Below are 11,404 nucleotides of genomic sequence, written 5' to 3' on the forward strand. Positions count from 1 at the left end.
GCTGCGAGGGCGGCGGAGGCGGCAAGGAGGCGGCAGAGGTGTCCAGGTCCGCTCGCCACCCCCCCAGCGCCGCGATGGTCGCGCCCATGACGTGTGGCTGCTCATTCATAGAATGCTGTTATAAAAGCAGTGGCTGCGGCGCCTCGTACTCCAACCGCATCTGCAGCGAGCAGCCCAGAAGTCGAGACAGAGCCGGCGGCGGCGGCGGCGGTGCAGCGAACGAGCAGTGACCGCGCTCCTACCCAGCTCTGCCCCACAGCTCCTACCTGCCTCTGCCCCTCAGCCCCTCGCCCGGGCCTAGACTCACCGCGACCATGATGTTCTCTGGCTTCAACGCCGACTACGAGGCGTCCTCCTCCCGCTGCAGCAGCGCCTCCCCGGCCGGGGACAATCTCTCCTACTACCACTCACCGGCCGACTCCTTCTCCAGCATGGGCTCTCCTGTCAATGCGCAGGTGAGGCTGGCTTCGCGCCGCCGCGGGGCCCGGGGCTCGGGGTCACCGGGGAGGAGACACGGGGGGCGGGACGCTCGGGGAGAAGAGTCGGGGACCCCTTGGGCCCGGGAGGGAGGCTGCCCCGGCCGGAGCAGCCCTATCTCGGAGAGCCCCGGACTTGTTCCGAGTGCACGCACGCTTGTCATAGTAAGAATCGGTCCTCCTCTCCCGCGGCAGGCTCATCCTGAGTTGCTCTGGGACCGCGCTCTCTGACTGGTCTCTGACATGAGCTGGGGCAAACAGGTCCCAAGCAAAGATTCGCGAACTCGATCCTGGCTCCTCCGGGAGGCGGCAAAAAGCGGCGATTCCCCCTCCCCTAGCTGCCTGGAGCAGGGAGGAGGGGCGGGGGAGGAGGGCGAAGCAGGCGGGTGTGTAAGGCAGTTTCATTGATAAAAAGCGAGTTCATTCAGGAGACTCCGGAGCGGCGCCTGCGTCAGCGCAGACGTCAGGGATATTTATAACAAACCCCCTTTCAAGCGGGTGATGCCGAAGGGATAACGGGGACGCAGCAGCAGGGTGGAGGAGAAGGGCACTGCGTTGCGGATTTCTTGGGAGGAAACGGGGAGACCTTCCATCCAAGATGAGGGGCATATAAAAAGACGAGAGCAGTCCAGGGCACGCTTCTCCCTCTCCCTGCTGCATGCGGCACTGGAAACTCGGCTGTCGCCACCGGTGTCCGGAACCTGCTCACTCACGTCAGCTCTCCCCTCCTGTCTTCGTTCTAGGACTTCTGCACGGATCTGGCCGTCTCCAGCGCCAACTTTATCCCAACGGTGACTGCCATCTCCACCAGCCCGGACCTGCAGTGGCTGGTGCAGCCCACCCTGGTCTCCTCCGTGGCTCCTTCTCAGACCAGAGCCCCCCACCCGTATGGAGTCCCCGCCCCCTCCGCCGGGGCTTACTCCAGGGCTGGAGTCGTGAAGACCGCGACCGCAGGAGGCCGAGCTCAGAGCATTGGCAGGAGGGGCAAAGTGGAACAGGTGAGGAGTTCTTCTGCGCCTTCTCTCAGCAGGGGGCATGGGTTGGCGTGGGTGGAGACAGGGAGCACAGTAGATAGGGCGAAGCCACGGATGCAATTCACCGCGCAGCCTGAACGGGGGACCCCTGGCTCCAAGCCATCTCCACCCCAAGCCAGACTGTGGTAGCCCTGCCCCAAGAAGTACTGCAATAGTTTCTTCCCTAATAGGTTCCTACCTCCTGCTTTTGGACCGGGCTCTTTGTCCTGATTTTAAATGCCAGTCACACCTAGCCCACAACGGCAGGTTGGAAATGGCTTCCCAGCCGAGGTGCCAGGAAGCTGAGAAGCGCCAAGGGCCAGTTTCCCTGGGGTGGCTGAACAGAGCTGATGGCAGACCTTGTCACTGACTGTTGGCCTTTCTGAAAATTATTTTTCTAGTTGTCCCCAGAAGAAGAAGAGAAAAGGAGAATCCGAAGGGAAAGGAATAAGATGGCTGCAGCCAAGTGCCGGAACCGGAGGCGGGAGCTCACGGATACGCTGCAAGCGGTGGGTAGATCCTGGGGGGGCGGGTCACTCCTTTTTCAAACTTTGGGAGCAAGTTGGCGACTGGGTATAGGGGAGCTTGAGTAAGCCTGTGTCTTATGCTTTGCTTTATCCCTCTGTGTGCAGGAGACAGACCAACTAGAAGATGAGAAGTCTGCTTTGCAGACTGAGATTGCCAACCTGCTGAAGGAGAAGGAAAAACTAGAGTTCATCCTGGCAGCTCACCGACCCGCCTGCAAGATCCCCGATGACCTGGGCTTCCCGGAAGAGATGTCTGTGGCTTCCCTAGATCTGAGCGGGGGCCTGCCGGAAGCTGCCACCCCCGAGTCGGAGGAGGCTTTCACCCTGCCCCTCCTCAATGATCCTGAGCCCAAGCCCTCCGTGGAGCCGGTCAAGAGCATCAGCAGCATGGAGCTGAAGGCCGAGCCCTTTGATGACTTCCTGTTCCCAGCGTCGTCCAGGCCCAGCGGCTCCGAGACCGCCCGCTCTGTGCCAGACATGGACCTGTCTGGTTCCTTCTATGCAGCAGACTGGGAGCCCCTGCATGGTGGCTCCCTGGGGATGGGGCCCATGGCCACAGAGCTGGAGCCTCTGTGCACCCCGGTGGTCACCTGTACTCCTAGCTGCACTACTTACACGTCTTCCTTCGTCTTCACCTACCCTGAGGCTGACTCCTTCCCCAGCTGTGGGGCTGCTCACCGCAAGGGCAGCAGCAGCAACGAACCCTCCTCTGACTCGCTCAGCTCACCCACGCTGCTGGCCCTGTGAGCAGGCGGGGAGGGGAGGCAGCAGGCACCCACGAGCGCCGCTGCCCGAGTCGGTGCATTACAGAGAGGAGAAACACGTCTTCCCTCGAGGGTTCCCGTAGACCTAGGGAGGACCTTATCTGTGCGTGAAACACACCAGGCTGTGTGGGCCTCAAGGGCTTGAAAGCATCCACGTGTGGACTCAAGTCCTTACCTCTTCCGGAGATGTAGCAAAACGCATGGAGTGTGTATTGTTCCCAGTGACACATCTGAGAGCTGGTAGTTAGTAGCATGTTGAGCCAGGCCTGGGTCTGTGTCTCTTATCTCTTTCTCTTTAGTCTTCTCATAGCATTAACTAATCTATTGGGTTCATTATTGGAATTAACCTGGTGCTGGATATTTTCGAATTGTATCTAGTGCAGCTGATTTTAACAATAAGTACTGTGTTCCGGCAATAGTGTGTTCTGATTAGCAATGACCAATATTAAACTAAGAAAAGATATGACTTTATTTTCTGGTAGATAGAAATAAATAGCTATATCCATGTACTGTAGTTTTTTCTTCAACATCAATGTTCATCGTAACGTTACTGATCATGCATTGTTGAGGTGGTCTGAATGTTCTGACATTAACAGTTTTCCATGAAAACGTTTTATTGTGTTTTTAATTTATTTATTAAGATGGATTCTCAGATATTTATATTTTTATTTTATTTTTTTCTACCTTGAGGTCTTTTGAGATGTGGAAAGTGAATTTGAATGAAAAATTTAAGCATTGTTTGCTTATTGTTCAAAGACATTGTCAATAAAAGCATTTAAGTTGAATGCGACCAAACTTGTGCTCTTTATTCTGGAAGTTTTGTAAGATCCTGAAAGGTATCAGAGACCAGTTTGTCAAGAAGGGTAGCTCCTGGAGGGGGACACGCCCCTTCGTTTGATCCCTTATTGAAAAGGAAAGGGAAACCCTAAAGCTGATGTTGGGAATATTTTACAAATATGGGTTCATCTGGCGAGGCTAAGATTCCTTAGCAGATTCTGGGGTAGCAACTGACTGTACTATATAGCTTTTGAGGGAACACGTCTTCCTGCTTCTTTCTCTGTTTTGGAAGTCCAAGGGGGAAATATTTAAACCTAGTTGTGCCAATATTAAACCGAAAGGTCTTGATCTTAAAGGAATCCTTTTAAGCAAACAGAATTGAGCTTTGCACAAACCACTTTAACTTTTTATTCCCTCAAAATTACGTGAGGGGTTACTCTCACCTTCAAGGTGAGCAAATTGAAGAAAGTTTAGAATGCTTTCTCAGTGTTCCACCAGTGAGATCGAATCTTAACTTCCTCATACCTTATCCTATCCCTAAGGCTGAGCTGCCTCTTAATATTTGGTCTAAAAAAAAAGAAACAAAACTCAGGCCTTAACTCAAGCATACATTTAGTTGGGCTATTTTTATTCTAACGAGGAAAGGAGGGCTACTGTCCTATCCCTCGGTAATAAATGCATTGTAATTGCTGACATTTCTTTAACATCATAAGCCTGCCATTCTGTTTACACTGGGGGAAGAGAAAACTGGCCCTGAGAATTTGCAAGAGATCTTGAACAGTTCAAATAATGGTTGATCAGTCGGTAAATAAAAAGTTACATAACAGCTCATTAAGGAGAAGTCAACATGACTCTGAATAAGCTTTAACTTAGAATCTTTAAGAAGAACATGACCTTTGTCTGGGACACCTCTAGTAATGGGGCCCTGACACGCACATGCACAAACCACAAAGAAAAGAGCCGGGGCCATTCCCCACCCTGTTCTCAGATACCAGGCCGGTACCGTGTGTGGAAGCCAGAGGCCATGCTTCCCCACACCTGCTCTGTGGAAGGGGAGCTTCGGTGCCAGCCTCCCCATGCTTTGGTGATAATGAAAATCACTGGGTGGTTATGGGGTGTCACACTCAGTCAAGTTGAAAGTTTTAATTGAAAATGACAGTTCCATCGAGGTTGATGTTCTCACCTACGGTCTCCCTGTGCCTGCAGAATAATTGACATTCGAAACCCACTTGCTTTAGGCTCTTGAGAACACTGATAGATCACATACGACTGCACATTACTTTTGCCTGTCTTGCAGTGATGAAAGTGGCTTTAGACTCCCTATTTGCTGTTCAGAGGGTAAATTTTCTGTAGCCTTTAAATGCAGCCTAGACTAATTACAAAATTACTGTAATTAACACCTAGATCTGAAATAACAAGGTGAGATACCCTGTAAAGAAGCTAGCCACCCCCCTCCCCTGCTTTTGCATACAGGAATAACAACCCACAGAAGGAGATTTCCCCGGCGGAGAAGGGTGGCTGGACCTCAGCTTTGGACACTGAACTGCTCCCCCGGGACCTGGCTAATGACCCCTGTCAGTCCCACGCTGACTATAGAGAAAGAACATTGCTTTCCCTTTGACAGCCTTATCCTATGCCCAGACACAGACCATTCTTCTATTTCACCATGACCCAGCGAAGAACAGGTTGCTTCATCGACAAGACCGCATTACGGGTCCAGGGAGAGGTACTTGCACACAAGGAATCCCTTACCAGGCTTCTCGGAGGACAGAGTATCCTCCATAGGGTTGACATCTCACCCAGCTCCCTGCAGACTATTCTCATGGGATCAAGAGAAGAAAGGAATTCCCTCTCTTTCAGCCAAAAGGCTCTTTCCAAATCTTCCTTTCCTGAGTCAGGATTCAACAATTCCCATGGATGATGGATACTAGGAATGTCGACTTCTTTTGGGGAAAGGCTGATCTCTACCCACAGGATACGACCTCACACTGGTCTCAACAAAACAACTATCCCACAATATACAAAAGATACACATATGATAGAAGGGGATGGGAATGAGGATGGGAGGGTCATTTTCTTATGGGGGAACATGTCTGGTTTGGCTCATCAATGGATCCCCAGACCTGTCTCAGTGTCTGGGGTTTAGTACCGGGATAATAAATATCGGCCTGGTGGCTGAATGCAGACATTCTGCACTATTTCCATGAGCAGAAGTACATTCCACACATATTCTCTAAATTCTCCTATTCCAGACCCTTTTATGATATTAAGCAATGGGGATTTCACATCTTTTATGTCTGGCTTCAAACACATACCCCACTTCTATCCTTGGCTCCTCTGACCTCTGCCCAATTCAATTTCAAAGTGAACACCCTGCCATTGGGTTTCCAGCTCCAAATTAATTTTAGATAAAAAAAGAATAGAAGAAAACATATTTATCTGTATATAATGGTGGATTATAGATTCTGTACTGTCTTTGCACATCCCTGCATCTTGCTCAATGACTAAAATTAAAAGGTAGCATTTAGCCATTTGTTCTAAGAACAATAATTTCGTATCAACAGCAACTTTCTAGGTGTGAATGAAAGCAAATCAATTACGCCATCTTTAGTTAAAGGACAGAAGCGAGACTGAGGCAAAGTAAAAATTCTCGGATGATTACTCTTAGGAGAGCACCTGAAGTTTCAGTGTTTTTCAAACAAAAAAAAAATCTAAAACAAAACAAAAAATCAACCTTTAAACTGTGTCTGAGGCTTCCTCGAAGCACAGAATAGTCAAATAATCAAAAAACAAATGAGAATTGAGGATCATTTGAATGCTGAACATCAGATGGCTTTAAGGTGTGCTGTTTTGCTATTCACATGAAGGAGCTGTCAGTCCCATGCTGACTATAGGGGAAGAACATTTCTCCTCCACATCCCCATCTTGTCCTTTTCCCCTACAGCCCCTGCTCACCAGCCTTCCTTCCATTCCAGACACACAGCGGGCTTGATCGTGCTGCAGGGCCTTTGCACTTGCTGTCTCTCTGTCTGGGCGTCTTTCCCCAGGTTGGCTCCTTCCTGTCATTCAGGATTCAGCTCAAAGGATACTTCCTTCAAGAGCCCTTCCCACATCATTGTATCTGGTGATTTATGCACACATTTCCTCTCCATGACGCTGTCTTATCATCCTGCTTTGTGTCTCCATAGCACATGTCGCCGTCCGCAACATCTAATTTATGTTTTCTTTTCCTTTTTAATGAGTTTCGGCCCTTCTTCACCACTGCATTGTAAGTTCCATGTGAGCAGGGATCTCTTCTGTCTTGATCACTTCTGTTTCCCCAGTATCTATTAGGCACTCGAATGCTTGTTAAATGAATGAAGATGGATGAATAAATGAAGGCAGGTGAAATTTACAAAATTAATCTAAAGGCAGATAAGTAGAATTTAAAAGTGAAGATAAAGCTGTGTACCTCATGGACTTCTTCCTGGATAGAAAAGCATTTCCTTTGTTTAAAAAAATTCCTGTCAAGGGTTCTACAGTATTAAGGTAGGGCACTAGCTAGAGTGGGAAAGAACATTAAGAGGTCCCCAAAATACAAGCATACTGCAGGTCAGTGACACTTTGAGACAAATTTACAAATTGAGAAATGTTTCAACATCAAATGAAGAATGGACGTATGGTAAATATAGGCATAACCATCTTCAACGCTTTTATTTATTTTTGAGAGACAGAGAGAGACAGAGCACAAGTGAGGAAGGGGCAGAGACAGAGGGAGACACTGAATCCAAAGCAGGCTCCAGGCTCTGAGCTGTCAGTACAGAGCCTGATGTGAGGCTCGAACTCACGAACCTAGAGATCATGACCTGAGCCAAAGTCGGACGCTTAACCCACTGAGCCACCCAGGCACCCTGGTATAACCATCTTCAAAGAAACAAACAAAATTATGGTTTTCACCCTTATTCTTATGAAATTTTATTTTATTTTTAAAAGTTTATTTATTTATTTATTTTGAGAGAGAGAGAGAGAAAGAGAGTAGGAGAGAGGCAGAGAGAGAGAGAAAGAGAGAGAGAGAGGGAGAGAGAGAGAATCCCAAGCAGGCTCTGCACTGCCAGCACAGAGCCCAAGGTGGGGCTCAAACCCAGGAGCTGTGAGATCATGACCTGAGCTGATACCAAGAGTCAGAAGCTTAACCATCTGAGCCACCCAGGCGCCCCCACATGAAATTTTAGACAATCACACAAATCCATTTGGAGTGCCTACAAACTGGTACGCTAAATTATAAAACCTACAATTTAGTTTGCATTAAAATAGAAGACTGGGCACCTGGGAAGCTCAGTCAGTTGAGCTTCTGACTTCGGTTCAGGTCATGAGCTGGGGGTTCGTGGGTTCAAGCCCATGTTGGGCTTACTGCTGTCAGTGCAGAGCCCGCTTTGGGTCCTCTGTCCCCCTCTCTCTGCCCCTCCCCTGCTTGCTCTCTCTCTCCCTCAAAAATAAAGAAAAACATTAAATAAAAAAAAAGAATAGAAGAATAAGGGTTAGCAGTTATTACTATCATTACTGTTATCAATCTTATCATCATAATCATCATTTATCCTCATATCATCATAATCATTAAGAATATGCCCAGACCTGAGGAAAAGCAGTTGGTAATAAAGTGTATTGACTCCTGATGAATGAGTTCAAAATCCCCGAAGGACACTGGCCGGATAGATGGCTACTTTCTTTGCACACAGGAGAAAGCGACAGAAGCATAAACTGGGTTTAGTTCAAAGCAATTCATTTCAATGACTCCACACACTCATTCACTAAGTTGCCTTTCCTTTGTCCAAGGGCAGAAAGGGTTCTTGGCCACTGTCCCAAGGAGGCTGCCTGGCTTGATGGCCATCAGTTCTTCTTGACTAATAAGCCCTTTTTACTTTCGGCTCACACTGAGAAGGCAGCGCTTTGCTTGGTCCAATCAGTTGATTAGAATAAGAATCCGGAGGGGTTTGATCGATGGTTACATTAGAAGCAGGGCCTCAGAAGGAGGTCTTGTCAAAGGATGAGGAGCAGAAGGCCGCCATGTTTACTTTGGGGGAACAGTGTGCAGTCAGATTTACGGAAGCAATGATTGATTTGCAGGCTTTTTGATCAACTACGAGACTCTCATCACAGCTTTAATTACCAAAACAAGTGAATTTGGATTTGAGGAATTGGATCCAATATAGCAGAGTGGTTCAGAGCAACGACTCAGGTTTGAATCCTGGCTCCTTGACCTTGGGCCAGTTACTTCACCTCTCTGCACCTTAGTTTAAGTAAAAGGGGGATAATTGTACCTTACCTCTTGGGGTTGTTGCAAGTATTAAAAAAAGTTAGTATGTATTGGGTGCCTGTTACAGTATAGAAGTGTTTGCTATTATTTATTATCTCTATAATTAAGGGAGATGGGGGTCAGGGGAGAAAATATTTACCCTCTCGGGCAAGCATGGTCTTCATTTAATTCAATAAAAAGTTTCTGGATGTCTATTATTTATCAGGTGCTGGTTTCAGATATGAGAAAGGCATAGGCCTGTACTCAAAGAGTTCATGGTCTCGTAAGGGAGAAAGACACGTAAACATGTGCATCATAATACACCGTAACGGTGAAAACATCAGATGCAACAGTTGTGCAGAAGAGGGAGTGATGAACTCTATCTGGGGGCGTCTCCGAGCCGGTGATCTCTGAGCTGGGCTTTGAAGATGGATGGAGTTTGCCAGATGAGCGAGTGGCCGGTGGAGGGATTCCAGGAAGCAGAGGGTTATCCCCGTAAAGGCACACACTCCTGAAACAACACACTTGCTTTTGCTGGACTATAAAATATGGGTGGAGGGGGGAGGAAGGAAAGGAGGGGGATGTGATTATAGAGCATCCCCGAAGTGCATTTGATTTCGTTTACATTAATATTGCAGCATCAAAGCGGAGGGGGCTGGAGATAGGTCAGGAAGAGGTAACTGTGGCCAGATCATGAAGAGCCTGGTATTTACTTGCTTCAGTTGTGTGTAGGCTGGACCGGGGCAGTGGTGGTGGGAATGCAGAGGGAACAAGAGGTAATTAGGGGGTAGGACTGTTGGGACCTGGTGACTGAGTGGATGTGGGAGGTGAGGGAGGGAGAGGAATCCCAGTCACTCCCAGGTTCACCGGGCTCGACATACATGGAGGCTGTGTGACCGTGACTGCAGGAAGAGTAGGTTTGGGGAATAAGAAAGTAAGTTCCATGTTGGACATGTGGAGTGTGCCAAGCCTGTGGGATACCCGGGGGCGGGGGCGGGGGCGGGGGAGGGTGGTGTAGGCAGTTCACTTATACGATAGACGTTCTATGATGTGAGCTTATGGAGCTCGTCTGGAGGCACGTGGTTGGGATCGGACCTGGAGCCCTAGGATATAATAGTGATAATGGCTAACATTTCACATGTGCTTGTTATATGCCAGGCTGTGCTATGCACTTCACAGGCAATGCTAAATCAGGGACTGTATTCGCTTCGCTAAGCATTTTACGTCTAGTAACTGGCCCATACTGGGCATACGATAATTATTTTGTTGAATGGATGCTCTCGTTAAGTCCGCACCACAGCCCGATGATGCAGATATTATTAGGATCTTCATCTTACAGATGAGGAAAATGAGCTAAAAAAATATCACATTGCCCAAGGTCACACACTTATGAAGTAGCAGATCAGAGATTTGAAATGAGCTCTTTGTGACTATGAAGTCTGACGTGCTGAACTGTTTTGCTAGAATGTTAAAATCTGCTCCTAAGTAGGTACTTATGGGGCTCCTGGGTGGCTCAGTCGGTTAAGTGTCTGACTCTTGATTTAGGCTCAAGTCATGATCTCACAGTTTGTGTGCTCGAGCCCCACACTGGGCTCCTGTGCTGGCTGTGCGGAACCTGTGTGGGATTCTCTCTCTCCCTCTCCCTCTGCCCCTCTCCTGCTTGTGCTCTCTCTACCTCAAGATAAGTAAACTTAAAATAATATGTACTTCTGTGACTTAGGGTGAGCCTTTAGCCCCTCTGAGATTACCCCATCAGGAGTGGATTTCAAAAATCTTGGAGCTCCCTTTCCAGCTTCAAAACTCTGACGACATCAGGTGACCACGGTGGAAATGCACTGCAGGGGCCCATACCCCACCATTTAGGATGGAAGGCTCGAGAAGTGTATGTAGTGCTAGGTGCTACACCACAAAGGCGAGGTGGGAGCTGTGTGGGCGGGCAAAGCAGGCGGATTAGGGTTCTGCGTCTGCACAACGAATTATCGCAAATTTAGCAGCCAGAAGCCACACGTATTTCTTCGTTTCTGTGGACTGCATGGGTAAGCTCCGTCCTCTGTCCATGGTCTCATAAAGCTGCAGTCAAGGTGTCAGTCGAGCTGAATTTTCAGCCGGATGGTTGAAGGGAGAAGAGTCTGCTTCTGAACTCATTCTGGCTTTTGCAGACTTTATTTCCTCATGATTTTGTAACTAAGGCCTGACCTTCTGCTGGCTGTTGGCCAGAGGCCACCCTCAGATCACAGAGACTGCGTTCTCAACATGGTTGCCCACTTAGGCAAGCCTGCCAGGAGAACCTACTAGTCTGTGCTGGTAAAATGGATGTATATATCTCCTTTATATAGAAATAGATACAGGTGAATGTATAAATATTGCAGATTATTTATCACAGGAGTAACATCCCATCACCTTTGCCATATTCTATTGCTTAGAGGCAAGTCTTGGGTTCCACCTGCACCCAAGGGGAGGGAATTACACAAAGGCATGGACACCAGGAGGTAGGAATTACTGGGGGGGTCAACCAAGGGCCTCTCATCCACAAGAGGTCACATTACGTGCTGAGAATGTAAAACTAATAAAACCA

General features: G+C 48.4%; 1 protein-coding gene across 1 annotated transcript; it reads left to right on the forward strand.

Annotated features, from left to right (window-relative positions):
• The first annotated feature begins 136 nt into the window (after nt 1-136).
• FOS (Fos proto-oncogene, AP-1 transcription factor subunit) lies at nt 137-3,570 on the forward strand. The gene is made up of 4 exons (XM_045451543.1): nt 137-455; nt 1,220-1,474; nt 1,891-1,998; nt 2,122-3,570. The coding sequence occupies exons 1-4, from the start codon at nt 315-317 to the stop codon at nt 2,761-2,763; spliced, it is 1,146 nt and encodes a 381-aa protein (XP_045307499.1). The 5' UTR covers nt 137-314; the 3' UTR covers nt 2,764-3,570.
• The last annotated feature ends 7,834 nt before the right edge of the window (nt 3,571-11,404 follow it).

Source organism: Leopardus geoffroyi, chromosome B3 (genome assembly GCF_018350155.1).
Source record: "Leopardus geoffroyi isolate Oge1 chromosome B3, O.geoffroyi_Oge1_pat1.0, whole genome shotgun sequence".
Taxonomy (NCBI): domain Eukaryota; kingdom Metazoa; phylum Chordata; class Mammalia; order Carnivora; family Felidae; genus Leopardus; species Leopardus geoffroyi.